Source organism: Crocodylus siamensis, chromosome 1, assembly GCF_052110815.1.
Source record: "Crocodylus siamensis isolate JL-2025a chromosome 1, ASM5211081v1, whole genome shotgun sequence".
NCBI classification, from domain to species: Eukaryota; Metazoa; Chordata; order Crocodylia; family Crocodylidae; genus Crocodylus; species Crocodylus siamensis.
This window is the reverse complement of record NC_143395.1, coordinates 43306862-43328304: the sequence shown is the minus strand read 5'-3', so window position 1 is coordinate 43328304 and position 21443 is coordinate 43306862. Positions and strand designations below refer to the sequence as shown.

At 42.2% G+C, this 21443-nt stretch overlaps 1 protein-coding gene and 1 pseudogene across 2 annotated transcripts; both read left to right on the top strand.

Moving 5' to 3' along the window:
- Positions 1-936: 936 nt before the first annotated feature.
- LOC149872753 (glutathione S-transferase A4-like) lies at positions 937-20698 on the top strand. Of its 2 annotated transcripts, XM_090033567.1 has the most exons (8): positions 937-4636; positions 4752-4890; positions 6513-6617; positions 10259-10310; positions 12065-12197; positions 16974-17115; positions 17661-17792; positions 20288-20698. In XM_090033567.1, exons 2-8 carry the CDS (start codon positions 4852-4854, stop codon positions 20411-20413), a joined length of 729 nt encoding a protein of 242 aa, XP_089889693.1. In that variant the 5' UTR covers positions 937-4636; positions 4752-4851; the 3' UTR covers positions 20414-20698. The 2 variants fall into 2 exon arrangements, with proteins under 2 accessions (XP_089889693.1, XP_089889702.1); XM_090033576.1 differs by lacking the exon at positions 4752-4890.
- Positions 2687-2974, top strand: LOC149872754 (LIM domain transcription factor LMO4.2 pseudogene; annotated as a pseudogene).
- Positions 20699-21443: the final 745 nt, after the last annotated feature.

Genomic DNA, 21443 nt, shown 5'->3' with positions numbered 1-21443 from the left:
TGGTAGTAGTGTCTTGAATTTGTTGATCAAAGCTGTCTTGCAGCCCACATGTGGAGGCTGCCTTTCTCTTCAAACTGGAAACAGTTTTTGAATTAAGTGGACGTAAGAGCTTAGGTAATAAACTGTCCCTAACAGCTCTGGCAAAACAAATTACATGCGTTTCCTAAAACAAGCCCACTAAGTCTAGGTTGAAACCAAATCTAATTCTGCTACTACTCTCCCACAAACAAGGCTTTAGGTAGGAGCAGAAGCTAACACGCATGTCTTGCTCCAAAACGTGTGGTGTTTTCACTCGGGTTCTGCCAAAAAAAAAAAAAAGAATCCAGAGAACAACTCCAAGTATTGCTATAAACAATCAAGCCAGGTAAAATATGCTTTGAAACACTGCTTTTTATGTTGGTATCATGGGGTTCTATATTTGTAACTGTGTCTAAGTATCCTCAGTTCACAAATAAGCCTCCTTCCCACCCGCGTCTCCACCCCACATTGTTCATCTTGTCTAACAGCTGTGGATTAGGAAGAGAGATGCTGCTGTGAAGAAGAGGTGTTTTTTCCCTGGCAATGATACTGGGAGCAAGTACCCTTCCTGTATAGTGCTGGTCAGCATTTAAATAACCTGGACTCACTAACATGACTGAAGTGTTTTGACTTCATCTTCAAAAGGAGGTGGTTTGGGCTCCTCTACCTTGGCTCACTGCTGCCATCTATCTAATGCTGGTTGTAACTTCAGTTTGGGAGGGGTCTCTTTTTTTCCCCTCTTCTTTTAATAAGAATGTGAATACGTGGTGTGTCATTTTTTTCTTAATTTTGCTGCTGGCTGAACTTTCTCTCTTGTGGATGCAGTTCCTCAGACAGGTGGTTTTGCAGTTTGATGCTGATCTAACCTATCTTCCCATGATTGGAGTTCCAGGAAATCTGGGAAAATTGACTTGTGCTAGATATTGTCCTTAGAACTGAAATATTCTGGGATACTTAGCCAGCTGGCAAAGGTCTGCTGCTGCCTCAGTGGCTTACAGGTTGTCTTTTAACAATCTTTATGAAAAATATTCATGGGAAAATGCAGATTATCATCTGAAAGAAATAAATGTGTTCTGCCGAGAGAAGGGGAGTTGTATATATGAGGTGTGCAGTTTCCTGTCCCCAGCCTTAATCCCCTCCCATGGATATTTTTCAGGCCTTGAACACATGATCACTTGTAGTACTACAAAAAGAGTGCTATTTTGTGGTGGATCTGCCTGCTATGTAGTGCTGCAGACAGTGTGACTGTATGCACACTAGCTTTCTGTAGTGCTGTAAGATCATGTATAGTGCTATAAATGTAATATGTGCCCAAGGCTTCAGGACTGAATATGCAGCATCTATTTTATGTGTTGCTGTGTTACCTGTCCCAGATGGAGAGGAACAGGAGCTTTTGGAATAATTCTGGGGGATGCAGGAGGAAATGTTGTTAAACTACCATCCCTGAGACCACAGACCATCTGTGTCAACTTCACAGGTGCAGAAAGAAGCTGATGTGTAGGATCATTTATGGGCTTGGGAATAATGGCTTTTCTGAATACTGCTATACTTCAGTTTTGTTTTATTTTCCTTTGCAGTCCTAACTGAGCTCACCTGTCCTAAGTATCATTCCAAGGAAAGTTTGTAGGGTCAGTCTCCACATGTTTCAGCCTCCTTGGCTAGGGAACCTTCAGAGTGTAGTGGAAGAGGAGGTGGGGACAAAGAGGCAGGATGGGAATTGCAGAGCTAGCATTCCCCACTGCAGTGCCACGTAGGCCTGCCTCCATTTGGACTCCAGTTGATAAAACCCACAATATTTAAACCAAACCTTTTACGTAGCCAAGGAAGAAAGCAAGTCCGAAGGTCACTGCTGTTTACAAGTTCTCTAATACCTAATAACCGACCAAAAAGCTGACACCTGAAGCATACTTTAGTGCAGCTCTTTTGTGGTAATTATTAATGGACTTTAGGTAGCCTTGATGATTTTATGACTGTTAAATGAATATATTGCAGTCCTTAGTTTCTGCAACTTTCTAAAGCAAATGGAAACTTGGCTGGGAGGATGGCCAGTGGAGAACATAGAAGAAAACAGCAAACACATTCAAGTACCTCCAGCCTTCCCTTCAGCAGACTGCAGTGTCTCTCAACATGTTGTCCAAGGAGATGCTTTCAGTAAAGTCCTTCTGGTGACAGAAATCTTAGCTTCACTACCCAAATGTTATACATGCTACTGTGATGCCCCTACCAGAAGAAATAGGAGATTGCTGAAATTTTTAGCCCTACTGACTAATAACTTATGTAGCTTGAATCAGCTTCATCAGAACCAATTTAAGAGTAAGTACTAGTAAGCATGAGTAATGAGTGTGGATTTGAACCCTAAGTAACAGGTCTGGGTGCAAACATGATTCTGGTAAGAGTATACAGTTTGCTTTCTGTTCTTAAGACCACAATCTCTTCCCGTTCAAAGTATTAAGAACCTCCATATGCTAATAGCACTGGCTCATCGTAGGCACAAAAGGGCCACCTTGCTTCTACTGACTGTAGGGACGCTGTAATAAAAATGCGTAGTGTCTCATAGTTTGGTAGGTCTCAGGCCCAAGGGACTTCAGTTGAGTGTGCGCCAAAACACAGTGAAAAATGAGTGTGTCAAAGCAGAGTTTTTGTTGAGGGGGAAAGGCCCAAGAGCGGCATGATCCTGTGCAAAAACAACTACATCAGGTTATTTGGAAATAGTGGTGCTTGCAGTGCTTGTGGACAGTCTATTCCTGCTAGTGAGCTGGTCATGAGGGGACAAGGCAATGTCTATCATCTTAAGTATATGTGTTGTACCTGCCAGAATCTCCTGGTTCCAGGAGACCAGTTTCACTACATCAATGGCAGTTTATTCTGTGAACATGATAGACCTACAACTCTCATCAATGGCCATTTGAATTCACTTCAGAGCAGTCCACTACTGCCAGACCAGAAGGTCTGCTAAAAGGTCAGAGTAATGCAGAATGTGTGCTGTCATCTCAAATTTTGTTCATCATAGATTGATCCCATGTCTCCAGTAGACAAGTCACCTTTGTAGCTAGCATCAATGCCAGCTCCATGCCATTGCACCTTCTAACTATGAAATGGCACATCTAGTATTTATGGGGGTGGTATTCTCCCACACCAAACACCATTACCTGAAGCAGGTCATTGATTTGCTGGTATCTAATGGCCAAAAAAACCCCCCCAAACAAGAACAAAAATCCAGACAGTACACAAGCTTGTGTTAGAGTTATGGTTGCATTCCCTAGTACTAGTTTATCTTGCATAGATCTATTGCTCATAATTTACAGAGCCCTTTCATCAGAAGCGCCTACTACAGTTTGTGAACAATGGATATTACAAGAAGCTTTGCCTTGTGCAAATGCAAACACACACACCACTCCCCTAATCTCCCCTTTAGCCTCCGTGGCTGCATCCACGTGAGCAAGCATGCATCTGTTTCAGCATCTCAAACAAATTTTCAATGCCACAGGAGGCATACCACAAAAAAAAATGTTCCCCACACTGCAACTATGCAGCCTGGACTCTGTTTGATACCAGTATCAAAAGAAAACATGCCAGAAAAAAGCAGTGCAGGGAGCATTCCTGGAGCATGCCTCGAAGCAACTGGAGGTTAGGTCCACCAAAGAGGTGTTCTAGCACCTGTAGAGAGCATCTCCATGCCTGCTGCATGCCCCTGCTGCTCCAACACCGGAGGAAATGGAAGCAGGGCATGGTTAGCAGCAGTGGCTCAGAGCTGGCTGAGACCCACTCCCTGTCCCTGGTAAGCAAGGACGTGGGGGAACTGTGTGTGGATATAGGGGGACTGTGAGGGTCGGGGGGACTGTGTGGGAGGGGTAGGTCCCCCACTGTCCCCCACCCCCCATGGCACGCAGCCTCCCGGGAACCAGGGACTTCTGGCACTGCAGGCAGGAGCTGCCCATTGTCAGCATGTGCCAGTGGACCAGGCCAGCTCCATATGGCCCCCAGGTCCCAGGCAGTGCCACACACCACCAGGAGGCTCTGCTTGCATTGGGCCATGAGCACCCCAAAGGCCCACTATTGCTGCTGCTGCTGGCAACACAGGCTATACACCATGGGGAGGGGGGTTTACAGGTGTGTGGCAGATGCCCTCCACAAACCCTACACTCACAACCCCCCTCCACAATACAACCACAAACCCTTCACCTACAAACCAACCCCCTAAACCCCCTTCAAAAGGTAATTTGTCATCAATGCAATAGAACAAGATAACAAAGCTCCCTTGAACCAGAGAATTGGTAATACACAACCAAGAATTAACACCTGCTTAGATGTGCTCAGAAGAGAGAAACTAAAAACTCAAAGGTAAATAATCTCATATTTTTCATAAGTATCCCTTATGAAAACAGCTGTCACATCCAGAATATCATTTTACACTGTAACACAGAGACAAGGAAATATCCTTGCAGTCAAACAGAAGCCAAAGCACTGGATTAATTCTTGAATAAAAATGGAAACCCCTCTTCTGTACGTGGTATGACTGGAGACTCCTCCCATGGAGAGCAGATCCAAAGTCTCATTATCTGAGACACATTTCCTTGTTTAAGAAGGTTAAGAGCTGGTGCACAGCAAGGACTTGCAGGTTAGTCTTGCAACCCAAAGAAAGCAGATTTCTTTTAATCCCCAGCTGTTTGAAGTTTCTTTTTAGTGAGATTAATAAGAGCTTAGTTACTAGAGCTAACATAACTTTTTCCTAGTTTGATAGGTGTTGGGAAACAGTCTGCAGGGAACACAAGTCTGCTGGTAGGGAGCAAAAGGACAGTGGAAGGAGCGACTAAGAGTGGGTTGAAACGACAGATGGAATTCACTGAGCTCGAGAGTTCACTGAGAGAACAGGTAGATGTAGTGGCCAGATCAAAATACGTTGGACTCTTTTTCTGCGGTTAGTAGAAGGATGAAGTTTGTATTGGTCCCAAAAAATATACATTTCTCATCATTCTGATGAGCAGTTTGATGTTTAAAAGCTCATTTTACTAAGGGTTATAAAAAAGTGACTGTACATCCTGGGGCTGCAATCTGAGTGCTTATGCATGTTACAGTGTGTTAGCAGGGAGTGCTGAAAAACAAACAGGTAGAGGTGGGTCCAGGTCAGACCTCAGGTACAGTCACCCCCCAAAATCATTTTGGTGGTGGAGATAATCCTCTCTAGATATGGCAGCATAAGCTGATTCTTTACACTAGTTCCTGGCAACAGTAAAAATCTTTCAGTGGAAAATCCCACAATAATTTGATTTTCAGAACAGAATATGTAGAGTCTGTGCTTTGCTGTGGTCAAACTGAATAGTGTATGGCAAGTCTTTGTTTTATTTAGAGTTACTTCCAAGAAATGTTTTGGCTCTTTTTATTTATTTCTGTGGACAGTTCTTAGGTTTAAATTCTTTTGGGCAAGTACCTTCTCTTATTTTTAAAGCACTTCAGCCTGCAGTTGCTACTGTAAAAGAATCTATATTAATAATAGTAGTTGCAACTTGACATAGATAGTTTCATAGTTTCATAGTTTCTAGGGTCGGAAGGGACCTGAGCAGATCATCTAGTCCGACCCCCTGCTATGGCAGGAGAGAGTACTGGGGTCAAACAACCCCAGCAAGATGTGCATCTAACCTCCTCTTAAATACCCCCAGGGTAGGAGCCTGCACCACTTCTCTTGGAAGTTGGTTCCAAACCCTAGCCGCCCTGACCGGGAAGTAGTGCCTCCTGATATCTAACCTAAACCTACCCTCTGCCAGCTTGTGACCATTATTCCTGGTCACTCCTGGCGGTGCTCGCGGGAACAGGGACTCCCCCAATGCCTGCTGATCCCCCCTGACTAGTTTATAACAGGCCACAAGATCCCCCTTCAGCCTTCTCTTTTGGAGGCTGAACAGGTTCAGGTCCCGTAGCCTCTCCTCATAGGGCCTGCCCTGCTGCCCCCTGATCATACGAGTGGCCCTCCTCTGGACCCTCTCTATGCTGTCCACATCCCTCTTGAAGTGCGGTGCCCAGAACTGGACACAGTACTCCAGCTGAGGCCTGACCAGTGCCGCATAGAGGGGGAGGATCACCTCCTTGGACCTGCTCGAGATGCATCTGTGGATGCACGACAAGGTGCGGTTGGCCTTCCTAACTGCCTCCCCACACTGCCGGCCCATGTTCATCTTGGAGTCAGTGATGACCCCCAGATCCTTTTCCGCCTCCGTGCTGACAAGATGGGAGCTCCCTAACCTGTAGGTATGGTGCCGGTTGTTCCTCCTGAGGTGCATCAGCTTGCACTTGTCTGTGTTGAAGCCCATCCTATTCTCATCCGCCCACCCTTGTAACCTGTATATATATAACAGTTCAGTGAATGTGAACAATGCCTATCAAGTGCAGATTAGCTAACTACCTATTGTAGCCTGTAGTAAAAATGTTACTTTAAATGTGGATTTCCCCCCCTCCATCTCTCCCTCAAGCTTTTTCTCCTTTTGTTTTTTTTCCCCCAGGCAATCAGAAGCTCACTCATGGCTGGGAAACCCAAACTTTATTATTTCAATGGAAGGGGACGAATGGAATCAATCCGATGGCTGCTGGCAGCTGCTGGGATTGAGGTTGGGTCTTCAGTCCTAAAGAAAACAAATGGCTTCAGACAGAATGTCTGGCTGAATTTATTCCAGAATTGTATTTATTTATTACAAAAAAAGAGCTCTGAGTCGTATGACTATAGAAGACAGGGTAGAAGACACTTCAATTTCTGCTTTGAACACAAGCAAGACTTTTTTTAATGGTCAAATTTAAGTAAATACAGTGACAGAAGTTTAAAACTATAAGCTGAACTGTGTTGTTCCTTTGCATGTCACCTATAGAATTAATGGCAGTTCACACACAAATATAGAAAAGATAGTTGTTGTGGAGTTTAAGCTGAGAAAAAGTCATTTTAAAATTGGGTAAAATTTTACCCAAATCTACATTTCTAAAAATGTAGAAATAGATTTTATTTGTTATTATTAAATATACTGCTGACTGACAGTATATTTTATACTGGATTCCTTCTGTAGCTTGGAGTTGGATACTTCAGCACAACATTTCATATAGGTGCTGTGGTTTGCTCAGAGACTCCCTCTGTCACCAGAGGGCAAAAGCTCTTTTTAAGTGCAATTTTGTTAGGAGGAATTGAAGGTTTTATAGAGCAGGTGAGAAGTAAACACTATTGCTAGAGCCGAAGTTTGGAAACAGAGGCACAAAGAACTCAATAGTTTTGGCTAAGAAAAATCTTAAATGGTTTATCATCCCCAGTTTTTTTTTAAATATGCAGCTTCCGCTATCGTGATAGAGCTGAAGGTCTTATCAATGTGTTAATGATTCATGTAGTACCAGCCAGGCATAAGAACTGAGTGTAAGGCTTTTTCAATTTTCTTTTCCTAATCAGAAAGTCATTACCTTGACTTTTGTGTATTTAGCTCATAGCTTAGAAACAGAGGACTGGAAAAAGAATTGAGCCACTGAGTCCAGTCTTTTGCTGACATAGGCAGCCAGATTATATAATTCCATTCCAGGGATGGCAAGCCGGTCAACTAACCATTGTCAATTGATTGGGCAATCGAGTGCATTTTTGACCTGTCAAAGATTACAGCAATTTTACAAATAAACTACATTTTTTTGTAGTTTTCTTGACAGAAATGTGATATTTTATTGCTTTTGACACATTTCTTAATCGAAAATTTGTGCTTTTCCTGTGTATTACTTGGACCTACTGGCAATTTTTTTACAATTTTTGACTGATATTTGACCAGTCAAATATGCATCCCTATCCCATTCATAAACTTACCGAGCCCCATCTTGAAACTAGTTACTAGTAGGTTTTCTCCCTGCTATGTTCATTGGAAGGTGGTTCCAGAATTTAATTACTCTGTGGGTTAGGAAGCTTATGCTGGATATGATAAAGTGTCTACAACGCTGGGTATCTACAACACTGCATTGCCTAACAGAGATGGCTGGCTCCACTAGTTAAATCCAAAACCCAGTCACTGAGCAGGAAGCTGCTTAACCCTAATCAATAGGAAAAGCTAAGCAGAGGGCAGTGTCTGAAATCCCACTCTGATTGGATGTTGTATGGAAATGTCTCTCCATTTGGGATCCAGAGCTGAGATTCCTTTCCTGAGGGTCTGTGACTATGTGAATTCTTTGCAAGAGCTGAGCATAGTTCCCTCTTTTCCAAATGCAGGGAAAAGTGAACATATATAAAATAATTTGGTGACTGAAGCACTTATCCAGGAAGTTACAGGCTGGGGTTGAATACCTTTCTCAGTTTAAGGTTCAAACCAATATTTCTAGTCTGCCCAAGGGCTGGGATGGGGCCACTATCCACCCCTGAGCAGAGCAAGGAAGAATGATAGCATGACCCTGTTGCCTAGCTGTTAAGGCAGTCCCAGAAGAGAGAGAACTTCCTGGGTGTGGATTTAGGTGCCTGATTCTCAAAATGTGGTCCAGGTCATTATCCATTGGCGACGCATGGGGTGGGCATTGAGGGGCACATGCCCTGCCAGATTTCTGCACTGATGGCAGGGCACAGGCATGGGGCTGCAGCCTAGCTGGAGCCAGCACCCAGAAGCAGTAGGGGTGGCTCCCACTGTCAACACTTATAACTCATAACACTGCCTCAGTTATGTCATTATCAATAGGGTCCACTGTTCTACCTCTAGTCAAAATGATGGCACTCTAAAGAGCTGGGCACAGTTGAGAATTTATTGTTTGTTTTCCCCCCCTACATTTACAGTCTATTCAAAATGCTTCTGCCTGTTTAAATGATATGTTTGATCACTCCCCTCTGCTTGATCTCTTCACTGGCTTTTCTTTGTCTCTCTGAAGGCACTTCACATTCCACTTGTGTCTACATTTCTACATTTTATTTTCTTACCTTGGTTCTAATTTATCAGCTTGTTATGACTTCACCCACCTTCTTTAACCTACTTAGCAAATATGCTGTTCCTAGATGCACCATAATCTACTTCTTACTTGGGCTGATTCATAGTTAAGGGATTATGTTATCATAGTACAATCTTATGAATGTATTAAATAGTAAGCATTTTAAGTTGTGGAAATAATGCAATTATTAAACATCTAGATGTAAGGGCCTGAGACTGCTGCCTTTTGAAGCTGATCCATGGTAGCTGTGAGGGTTGAGAGTACAAAATCTAAATAAAATGATGAATGGGAATTTAGCACTAAGTAATTGGACACTAACATTCTTTATGTGGAAGATTAATGGGTGGAAAAGTTTTGTGAAACACAAAAGAGATGCATCAGGTGTTTAAAAAGAAAAACTAAAAACAAGTCTTGCTTACCCAATTTATAAACTGCCACTGATAAAAACTGAAAAGACTTAGATTGAAACAAACTGTGTACACTATGGACTTCCATTGACTAAGAACATCAAACTCCTTTGAAATGAACATATCCTTTTACTAGAAATAAATTTGGGCCAATATATACCCTTCCAACATTAAAGATATCTTCTCTCTCCATAAGAAACTGGTGGCCAGGTTCATGGGTGTGTAAAATGATATGGCTCCATTTAAGACAGACGAGCTGCACTGATTCATTCTGAATTCAAGTACCTAATACAATCAAGGGTAGTAAAGAAGTATAGATCACTAACCTCTTTGGAAAAACCCATGCATCAGCATCCTTATGGGAAAATTAAGGTGATGTTGTGTGATTTGCTCAAGGCCAGTGTATCACTGGCAGTCAAAGCAAAACTAAATATTCTGGCCTCCTGTGCTGTGCCATAGGCTGCCCTCTGCTTCCCATTCAGAAAATAAAAGATCAAGAGGAGACATCTGTGGAGCAGATAAAGGTAAAGACATTTATTTTAGGAACAGTTAAGAAAAATAAATGAATTGGAACACTGTGCGTGGTGATGAAAGTCTGATCTGACTGCAGTACAGCTTAGCAGAAGATACTTCCCACTGGCACCATTTACTATTACTGAAATGTTTCTTTGTGAGGCTCTACTTAGAATAAAAAATTATAAGGGAAGTTTGACCTGATGAAGATTTGTCAGTTATTCTAAACAATAGTCCTTTCCACTATGTGCTTCTTCTTGGTGGTCCAGGCCACAAAGCTAGGGAGAGTCAGGGTGACTTTATTACTTGTCTCATTTGTGAACTGGTGACATGAGGTTTTCTATTTAACCCTGACCCATAATCCCCAACACATTGTAACCTATCTTTCTATGTTCTTCCATTCCCAGTTTGTAGAAGAGTTTCTGGAAACAAGAGAACAATATGAAAAGTTACTGCAGGGTAAGGCTACAGTGACTTGGCCAGTTTTCTTTAATTTAGGATTGCTATAAGTGTATTATATTAGCAAGGTATGTCTAATATTGGTGGACCTACGTAGCCTATGTCTTGTTCCCAGCTCCTGTAGGGGATAGAAGGGAGGGAGGGATGCAGAGATCAGCAGTTGGGAAGGGAGCATTTGCATTCTGGATACTTCTAGTGGATATATCTTTCTCCTGAGACTAAGTCAGCAAGCAGGGTAAGAGCACCCCCATTTAGAACAATCAAGACTTCTTGTAGAAACTGGGTGTGTCTACATGAGACGCTAAACACGCAGTAGCGTGCTGGGCAAAAACCTATGCTGATACGTTACTGTGCAATAGTATTAGGCTTCTGCGCAGTAAGCATCACTAAAAACTTTTGTGTCAGCACTACTGCACAGTAGTGCAAATTACTGCGCATTGATTTAGTACTTGCTTAACCAAGTACTAAACTTAATGCACTGTAACCATGGTGCATTAATGTATGTGTAGCTGAGCCTACTGTGAACTAGAGCTGACTGGTTAAAATAGTTAAAATTAGAAAATAAAGAGGTATTTTAGTAGTTGCAGCAGCAGCTGGTGCTCTGATAGACTTGGTAGCCGAGAGTCATGCTTTATATCAGGGGTGGGTAACCTGTGGCACATGTGCCACAAGTGGCATGGGCAACCTGTGTGACATGCAGCAGATTAGGGTGGGGACAGGCAGCATAGTATCTAATAGGGAAGGGAGCAGAAAACAGAGCAACAGATCAGGCAGGAGTCCAGGCAGGGGAGGGAAATGGGAGTGGCACTCCAGGAGCACATGGGACCTGGTTTTGGGCACTCCTGCCAAAAAGGCTGGCCCCCATGGCGTTATATTATGGGAATATAAAAGAGTATTTTCATGAAGAGTTAAGACATCTGCTAATAGAGGGTTACCTACTTAAAAATCCAAAAGGTCATGTAGCAAAATTGTTCCAGCCTTAACTCTGATCCAATTCCTCTATATCACTACAGGCTTGCTCACACATAGCATTTAGTGCAACAGCTGCTCCATGCTCTCCTTTTGAAGCTGCTCCAAGTGAATGTTTGCCTGTGCCCTAGATAAGGATCAGTAGTGTATGGTCTGTGGACTAGATCCAGCCTATGGAGCTATTAGACCCACCCCATGGAGCTGGGAGGCTTTGGTAGTATTCTGGAGGTGCGGAGCTTCCCCTCTGCTGCAGCAAATGGGCAGAGAGAAGCAGTGGCAATTGCTGGGTCCTAGCACTGGCCTGTCTTTGACCCAAGCCGAGACATTCCAGCCTGCCACTAGAAAACACTGTCAAGTGCCTTGGTTGTTCATGGCCTCTAATAAAGCCATCTCCTAATGTGATTTATAATCCTCAATAGCTCAAACTGCAACATACTTGGAACATTTCTCAACACTGTATAAACTCTCCTTAATAAAAATGTGGCATAGTCTTTTTCAAGCATGTTAAAGATATCACTAATCCATTTTTGTTTAGCCAGATGCTCTTTCCCACAACCAGTAATAATACTTTATTAATTACACATTATACACTAGAATGTCAGTGTCTCTGCCATACATGAATATATTGGGACCCAGCTCTCATCTTGAAGCAGCACTGTGTACCTCATGGACATATATAGATGAAGGTGTAGGACCAAAACAGTTGCCTACAAATTATGCCTCTTGGTTCCAGGGTGATGCTATAGGGTTTGAGTGACTTGATGCTATTTTTTTTCTTCCCCAAGATGGAGCCCTGTTGTTCCAACAAGTGCCCATGGTAGAAATCGATGGGATGAAGATGGTGCAGACCAGAGCCATTCTTGGCTACATAGCAGCAAAACACAACCTTTATGGGAAGGACCTGAAGGAGAGAGCCCTGTATGGTATTAATAACTCATTCTAATGCAAATGTGTTCATTCCAAAGTACACGAGTTTAAGATTAGGAAATGAAGATGACCCCTCTCAGGTCAAATGTTGGAGTGGTAGAATGCCATTTCCCAGATTTGGACAGGAACATCAGGTTATATGTTTGTGCCATTGTTCCTTTATTGAGTGTGATAGGATTCAAAGATTCTAATGAAGTCAACTGCCAAATTCTTACTGAGTTCAATGAGATTTGAGCAGCTTTGAAAAATCTCACTGTATGAGATAGACATCTCATTTGGAAGATGACAGCCCCAGCAACTTAATACTACTTGGCACAGTACAAAGAAAGACTCTACATGCCATGTCCTGACTGCAAGTTGCCCATTAGGGGTGCACACCTGCATTTTGAGGTGTGGAACCTAGGTATTTTAGTGTGGTTCTTTGTTCTCACAAACATTTTGTCTATGGCAAGCAAACTGTAGGATCAAGGTCCATGTAATCAATGCCGCTATCTGCAGCAGTTTTCCTTGAAAAAATTCTCTCACAAATAGCAACTAGCTAGGACATTGTTTAGCTTGTGAGAACTGGCAATTTCAACCCAAAGGGTTGCATGTATTCTGTAACAGTTACCTCTTTCCTTAATATACATATGTGAAACCTTATTATGTATAGGGTAATATATATTACCCTACATATTAATATCTCTTCCCTATACTATATATAGGGAAGAGAAAGAAGAAAATGTTGTGACACAACAAAAGATATTAAATGCGTTGCCTTTTTATTCAATAAGAAATATGATTCTGTGAGTTAATGTACGATGCCCTCTAAAAATAGATGGGCTTGAAAACTTTCTACAAATATTAATCACTATTTCCTTACAAACATGATGAGAAGTGACAAGGTCAGTGCTCAGAGCAGACAAGAACAAAAGATTCCTTTTTTCCCCCCTTCAAAGGTAAGTAGTTTAAAATAAACCTGGTGTCAGGCTGCAGGCCCATGTATCAAATGTATTCTTACAGGCATCTCTCTGGTCATTAGAAGAATTTCAAAACTGTTCTGAGAAAGAATGCTGTAGGCATGCTGGAAGCATAACTCTTTCATCTTGAAGCCTTGATTTTAGTAAAAGAGAATCCTATATCTGTGTAGGGAGGCTGATCTAGATGAACCTTGAGGTTCCTTCCAACTCTTTTGTTGGATAAAATTCATTTCCTAGGACTTGCTTTTTCAGTGCTGATAGGGCATAACAGAAAAAATGAATCACCCAGCATTCCAGCATACAGCCTAACAGCATTCCAGGGCAAAATGGAGGTTCGACTGTTACAAGATTTAGGTAAGAATTAAAGGAGAGTAATGTAGTTCATTTCAATCAACATGGGCTTATCCAGCCTGGATCTTCAAAAATATCCAGTTAGTTTGACAGTTACTTGACAAAGACAATAGCATCAGTATTAGATTGCTGTAAATCACTTTACACAGATACCACACAATGGCCACAGGGATTGCGGTTGTCACAGGGGAAAAAAGCAGCAGCACAAGTTTGTGCTTCTGCTTTTTGCCCCAGTGCATGCTGTGCACATGGGGTTAGCACAGAGAAGAATGCTCTGGGTGGGGCTGGGAAAGCTGAGGCCAGCAACTGGGCTGGCCCTAGCACCCATACCTGGGGTCCTGGGGAACTCCCAGAGCTCCAGTGGCAGCAATCTGGGGGCGTGGGCTCTGGCTGGCCTGGCTCTGGTTTCAAGTGGAGCATGTTGCCACCACATGTGCCAGCCTGCTTTTTCCTGGCACGGGTTTTTTTGACACTGGAATCTCCCAGTGTGAAAAACACCTGCCATACTGCAAATTAGCAGTGCAGTGCTAGAGCCCTGGGATGGTAACCACATGCCCCTGCTCTTGGGGATGCGTCCAATATGGTGCACACTACCTAGATTTAAAACTAGTCAAGTGAGAGGTATAGGAATGTGACTGTCAATGGAGAATCATCACTGAGCATGTTTCTAATGAGATCTCACCTCATTTGAATCTTGGCCTTTGTCCAACTCACACATTTATTAAATGATGATCCTTAACAAACAAAACAAAAATCATGTTAAAGCAATGTTGCATAGACGTTGGAGGCACAAATAATAACTAGGACTGTGACAGATCTGGATCAGTTGGCAAACTAAGTTCAAGGAAGCCTTCCAGTTTGACCAAATAAAAGGTCCTAAAATCTATGGATAAAGAATGATGGACATGTTTATAGGATTAGAGGGGCTCCATCCTCTGGAGCAGTGGTGCTAAAAAGAATTGGCAGATGATTGCCTGAACACAAACTTCTTGTGTGACATTGTCATTCAAAGGGATAAAGGGACGCTTGGATGTAAAACTGGATTTTGTAATACGAAGGTCATGTTACCCATGCATTAGTATTTGGCACTATTGCAACCTCCACTGGATAACACAATGTACTTTTGGTGTTTATGTATGAGACATTTGATTCTAGATTCCACTTCTTGGCTCTGCTGCATAGGTAGGAGTAATTTAATGCCTGTGCTAATGATTCAGATTCCCTCTTGTTGCTTGTCCTTTTCATCACACTAACTTGTACACCTACACCGTTCAGTATCATGCCTGCCCTGGCTGGGGTTGAAAATGAAGAATGTGGAAAGAATAAGAGTCTGTTTCTTCTCACCACAAGAGGGGCACGGAACACCACCTTATGCTGTGGTTTCTAGTCTGTGTTTAGGTCCCTGCTGTCACATCCTGGGTTCTGCATGCTACCCATGCATATTAAAGCTAGCATATCTCTACCTGCCTATGCTACAATCACACCTCCATCTTCCTGGGTAGACACACACAGATAGTCCTCTCTCAGCAGTCTGAACCAAGGACAAGTGTTCCTTTGCCCTAGTGCCTATCACACAGACATAGGTTTCACTATATTTGACTACAACTATCCAAGATGAAACTTGGAAAAGCCAGAAAAATGCTCATATTGGAAAATATCTACAGTCCTGACATGCCTTATGAGGAATTATATATATTTAGTCTGTAGAAGCCGGGAACTGTCTAATGTGGCAACAGAAGGGGACTTTGGGGCCCATTTGTAGAATCACTGTGTATATCATAGAAAATAATGATCTATTTTGTGTGTGTTTGCACGGAGTGAGCACAGAGCAGGATGTGAAGAACCAGTGAGAGAGAGCATGGAGCAGGGGGGAGGGAAAACGGAAGACCCTATAAGACTCAAAACTGTTTAAACTGGAATCTTTTCCCAGACCCATGCAATTGTCCTGGGTTTTTCTGTACTTCCTTTTTTAGCTACAGGCCAGTGTCTAATTGGCGCCAGAAGGGGGCAGTTCAGAACTGAGGCCAAAGAAACTCCTGTAAGATCCAGCAGTCATTTTCCCATGCCCTGTGAAAGAGACACATAGAAGTTGCACAGTGAAATAGCTTTGCTGCTGTCTGCAGTAGCAAGGATTCCTTCTCTATGTGCACAGGAGATGTAATTCAGTCAGGTATGTTGGCCTAGAGGGGAAAAGGGATATTAGCCAGACTACTGAGAATGGGGGCATGGACATGGGTCCTTAATAGTCAGAACACATCTTGGTAGACTAGGGCTCTCCTCTGACATTTACAATAGTGCTGCTAAAGCTTATGGTGATAGGGTAATAGCAGAATAGAAACAACAGCATTGCTGTTTTATATATTATATACAAAATAACAGATGCAGGCAGGCATCCCGTTGGCAAGGCTCTTCATTTATATTAAAAATAATAAAAGCTGTGTCACAGGGTGCACAGGTGGGTGGTGGGTAATTTGGGGGGGGACACTGCTTACATGGATATTTCCCCAAACTGGACTTCATGTTTGATTTCTTTCAACAACTAATAACAAGCTATGTTCATTTGTAAAATGTGCATAAATGTAAGTGACATGGTGTTCAATATAAGATAGGCTTCATGTTTTTGAGTTTGCATAATTAACAGGTCATCAAGTTGGTTTATTGATATGTGTAACTACTTTGATTAGTTAATAGCTAGTTCATGTTAAGAAATCTTGTTGGGAGACACAGGGCCCATGCTAATATGCTAATGCACAGTAGTATTAGTCTACTGTGCATTAAGCGCCACACAAAGCGTGCAATCGTGCTGATGTGCAATACGGCAGCCTACTGCATATTTATTTAGTACTTAATTATACAAGTACTAAATTTAATGCGTAGTAGGCACTGCACATTAATGAACATGTAGATTTGCCCATTGAGCAGTGTTAAACTCATATAATAGCCAGTTGCATGCTAAAGAAAAAAACGCCCTAAAACCTTTGGTAGACGCTAGGGAGATTTGTTGACATGGGAAAGGGAAAATCTAGTATATTCCCCAAGAACAAGCAGCAGAGCAGTATGAAGGGCTTGGGGTTCTGGGGCACTCAGAGAGGACACACCTACATGTTCATTAATTTGCCATAATTATGGCACATTATGTTCAAAACCTGTAATAGCAGGTACTAATTTAGTGCTCCATAATTGGCGCTACTGTGCCTTAGCACAGATTAACTTTTTTGCGATGCTTAATGCGCATTCAACTAAGTCTACTGTGCATTAGCACATTAGCCCGCTTTTTGCATGATGCATTAATGCACAGTAGACTTAGTCTAATGTGCATTTAGGTCTTGTGAAGACATGCCCACAGAGTTTGTCATGAGTTGATTGATCATACAAAATTAAATTCTGTAAAAACCAGTTCAATTATTCTAAGGTAGAATGAAAAGCTGAAAATAGTGTTTTTCTCTGTTTTCTTCAGGATTGACATGTACGTGGAAGGGACAAGAGATCTGATAGACTTGATCAGAGTCCACCATAAATTTTCACCTGAGGAACAGGAGAAAAATCTGGCTTTAATAAATGAAAGGGCTACAGCCAGGTACTTCCCAGTCTATGAAAAGGTGATTTATGTTTTAAAGTTGTTTAATAATACTAGGAGGAAAGAAAGGACAGTTAACTTAATACATTTAATTAATTCAATATGGAGCTGGAGGCAGAGCTGGAACTGCTGCTGTTGCAGCTTGACCAGGGATGGGGCTGCTGCTGCCTGGCAAAGGAGTCCAGGCAGCCAAGGTGACAAGTTGGGGGACAGAGGTGGGGGGAAATGGGGGCAGCCAGTGGAGAGGGAAGCAGGAGGGGGTGGACCTTGCTCCCCTTTACCCCTCCGAGTGCTTGCACCCCATGCACCACAGCATTGGTGGGGGGGGAAAGGCAGGGAGGAGAACAAATTTAAGATGACTCTTCAATAAGTAGATTCTATACATGGAGAATTATAACGATTCTATTATTTGGGTGTCGTGACCTCTGATAATATGGTAGATAACCTAACTATGTAAAAACCATTAAAACATAACTCTTATATCCATACTTGTCCTTAATATTCTTAATTGAATTTAACCATAGTATAACTTACCTATATTTGCAAAATTTCCCTCGCATTCTGTAGGTTTTAAAAGATCATGGAACAGAGTTTCTAGTTGGAAACCAACTCACCTGGGCAGATGTCCAACTGATTGAAGCTATACTGATGGTAGAAGAAAAAGTGTCCACAGTTCTCTCCAAATTCCCACTATTACAGGTAAAGAATACCTGGAATCCAATGTATTCACTGTCAGCAGACTTTACTGGCCAACCTTAGTGCCTTCAGAATGATCACATTAAGACCAAGAGATAATGGGGATGGTCCTGCTTTGAGCAGAGGATTGGACTAGATCAGTGGTTCTCAACTTTTTGCATACCAGGACCCATTTGCCAAGATCAATGGCTTGTCCTGACCTACAACCCATGGCCCTGCTGGTGCCTGACCCACAGTCTTCTGCCCCCCTGGGCTATGCTGGGCCCCTCACTCCTGACCTGCAGTTCCCTGCATACACATCCCCCCCTGCAGGAGGCTGCCCTGACTGCCCCCATCCCACTTGGGCCAGAGCACAAGCAGTGAGGGATGCCTCTGTCCCAATCCCTGAGCAGCAAGTAAGGGCCCCTTTATGGATGGGCACTGGCCCAGGCACACAGCTTCCTGCTGTGTACTGCCCTCACCCCCTTCTCCCTTCTCTCCACTCCCTCTGCCCTGCCACAGCCCTGTGCCCAGCCACCTTCCCCAGCACTTGCAGGCACACACCCCAGCCCTCTGGACAGTCCCCTGGACCTCCAACCCCCCGCACCCGATACACTTACCTGTTTCCAGGAGCTGAGGCTGCTCCCATGCATGCAGATGCATGAGTGCCTGCTGCCTCCAGTCATCCCAAGCAGTCCCTTTCAGGCTGGAAGGCTGTCAGCCTGCAAAGGGAAACCTGGGCGTTCATGCATTTTCCTGCGACTTGCTTGTGACCCTTTCAAATATTCTTGCAACTCACTTTTGGGTCACCACCCACCAGCTGAAAAACACTGGACCAGATGACCTCCTGGGATCCCTTCCAAACCTATTTTCTATGATTCTATCATGTTTGTTTTGTTTCACTGTCATTAGAGGACAAGGAAATGCACAGCTGGGGTAATGCTATTCACCATTCATTTAATATGTAAACTGAATTGAAAACCAGTTCACTCAGAAATTAGACTAACCAGGTTTTATGTATGCAGTCCCTGTAAGAAAGAAAGTCAAAAGCCTCTCTTCCCCCTGTCTCATAACAAAAGAACAAGGATATTACAATTAAATTAAGAGGTGGCAAATTCAAAATTAATTATGTAACTAAAATGCTTTAACACAAGGCATAATTAGACTGTGAAACTTTTTGCTCTGGAAGGTCATTTAAACAAGAACTAGAAATATTGAAAAAGGAATTTGACATTTATATAGATAACAACTCCATCCACAATTATAATAGCTAATATTCTTAATTCTTGATAAATATTAAAGCTCATATTTCAGGGCATAGGCAACTATAACTGTTAGAAACAAGAAAGAGCCCTAAAAAGTGGAACAAATTATTCTATATCAGTCCACTGAAGCCTTCCTATGAAGTGTTTGGTTCCAGCCACTGTTGGAGAGAATGCTGAAATAAATGGACCTAGAAACTCATCCAGTATGACAGTATACAGATACTACCCTTTGAAGGCAATATATTCTCCAGCCCATGGACAAATCCAGAACAGAGGCAAAGAGGCTCCAGACACACCCCAGTCAGTTGTGTGGTGCATGTACTTTGCGCTTTTTGAGCTCTGCCTGTCTGCTGTACTTACCAGCTGAACCATCTGAGCTCTGTCTAGGACAATCCGCTTTTGCAGAGATGTGGAGCTCAGGGGAGGTACTGAATCCAGTGGCAGGGGAAAAGGAGGGTTTAAGCAAGTCACCTCTTGGGCACCAGAGCTGCATAAAAGCAAGGACTGCAGCCAGATCCTGCACCAATCAATATGTAAATACAGAGGGTACCTATCAGGGGTTGGAGGGGAGGTATTTTAATTAGAGCGGTTCCTGGAGAGCCAGTCTACTTAAAATGTTTCACCATCATCCATATAAAGCCCCCTCAGGTTTAAAAAATGATCATGGGATGCTTTATCTAAACCTTACTCAACAAGGTTTAGATAAAGTGCTCCAGCAGCCATTTTTAAATCCATAAGGTCATATACATGTGACAATGAGGCCATGCTGAATCATTCTAATTAGAATGCAGAGCAAACTTGATTAATCGAGTCTGCTCTGACTCACTTTAATTAGAATATGAACCAGCACATGTATAGGCAGCCTGAGAGTGCAGGGCACATGGGGAGCTCCAGCAGGAGGTATGCTGACTTGCCACTGAGCTCAGAGAGTTCATTGCCCTTTCTCTGCACAACTAAAAGGATAGGGTGCAATGGCATTGCTGTCCTTTCTTAACATCTGTCCCTGCCCGTCTTCTGGAGATATTGGGCAATGAAAAACACAAATGGCCAGAAAGAAGAACATTTTGAAAAGAAATATTATTACACTAAAAATTGCTTCCTATCTCCATATCTACTTGGAAAAGAATGGGACAGATGTGTCTCTCATCCAGAATCTCATTAACTGGAGCTCAGTCAGATTCCAGACATTTATCTTAATTAGTTTTTGCAAAAAATGTCAATGATTCTTCAGAATTGTACTATTTCCCATTTTAGGATTTTAAAACAAGGATATGTAACATCCCTACAATTAAGAAGTTTCTGCAGCCTGGCAGCCAGAGGAAACCACCACCTGATGAAAGTTATGTAGTGACTGCAAACAGAGTTTTCAATAGAAAATAAAACCTGGGTTTCATTTACTGCGGTGATTCCCTTCCATTGGGAAGGGAGAGTTTTGTATTTAGCAGTATACAGAATGGACACTTAAATGCAGATGTCAAATGAAAGCATATAAAATAGTCTTTTAACAAGCATATTTGAAAGATAAATCCACAGCTAGTACATTATTCACAAATACTATTTGGAACCATAACATGCTGTAAAAAACATGTTGGACAAAGTTAGATTAGTAAATAACTTAAAAAATGGAAAAATATATTCAGATTTGAATAAATGATGTTTCATTGCTCTTGTTTCAATGCAACTTTTTCTGATGATTTTGAAAGCTAAGCAGACAAAAGAGAGAAGAAATATTTTATATTTTAATATGGGATCAAAATATATATTGAAAAACTGGGAATCTTCAAATTCCACTAGAATAGAAAGACTAGGAGTTGAACTGAGTTATACAAGAAGAAATCGAATAAACCTAATTTTGATCTATCAGGGATTTTAGATAGAGATAATTTTACCTCAGAAAATTTTTATTTTTTAAAGCATCCGATCCTCAAACATTTTGAAAAATAGTAAAAATATGACTCATCACATTTTTAAATCAAATCTACAACCAAGTCAATCTCACTTTTCCAATATTTTGCTATTTTTCATTAAAGTTGTTTTCCCCTCTATTGAAAATTGGGAAATGTTCATAAATATTAATTATAACAATGTACACAGCTACTATCCACGTTATGTTAGAGACCTAGAAGGAACTCTGCCACACACCATAAACTAATTAGCAGGGTAAATGTTTCTTCTACAAATCACATGAAAACTGGTGTTTGTTACTGAGGTCATGATGTCACTGTTTTATATTGTCCTCAGAAGCTTGCTAAGTTGCCTAGGGAGCATCAGCCCACCCAGCTTTGATCCTGCAGGAAACAATATCTTGTACCCCATCCTTAGAGGTGAACAAGCTGCCCAGCTCCCTGCCAGGCTGGTTGGTGCTTTTTGACCATCAGAGGCAGGTACAGAAAGAATTCCTTGGATTTCC

Excerpts from the sequence above, each read along its gene's own strand:
- LOC149872753 (XM_090033567.1), top strand. The coding sequence starts at position 4,852 with ATGGAATTCACTGAGCTCGAGAGTTCACTGAGAGAACAG. Across the intron at positions 4,891-6,512 it reads AGAGTTCACTGAGAGAACAG|GCAATCAGAAGCTCACTCAT; the intron begins GTAGATGTAGTG and ends TTTTTCCCCCAG. Across the intron at positions 17,793-20,287 it reads CCAAATTCCCACTATTACAG|GATTTTAAAACAAGGATATG; the intron begins GTAAAGAATACC and ends TTCCCATTTTAG.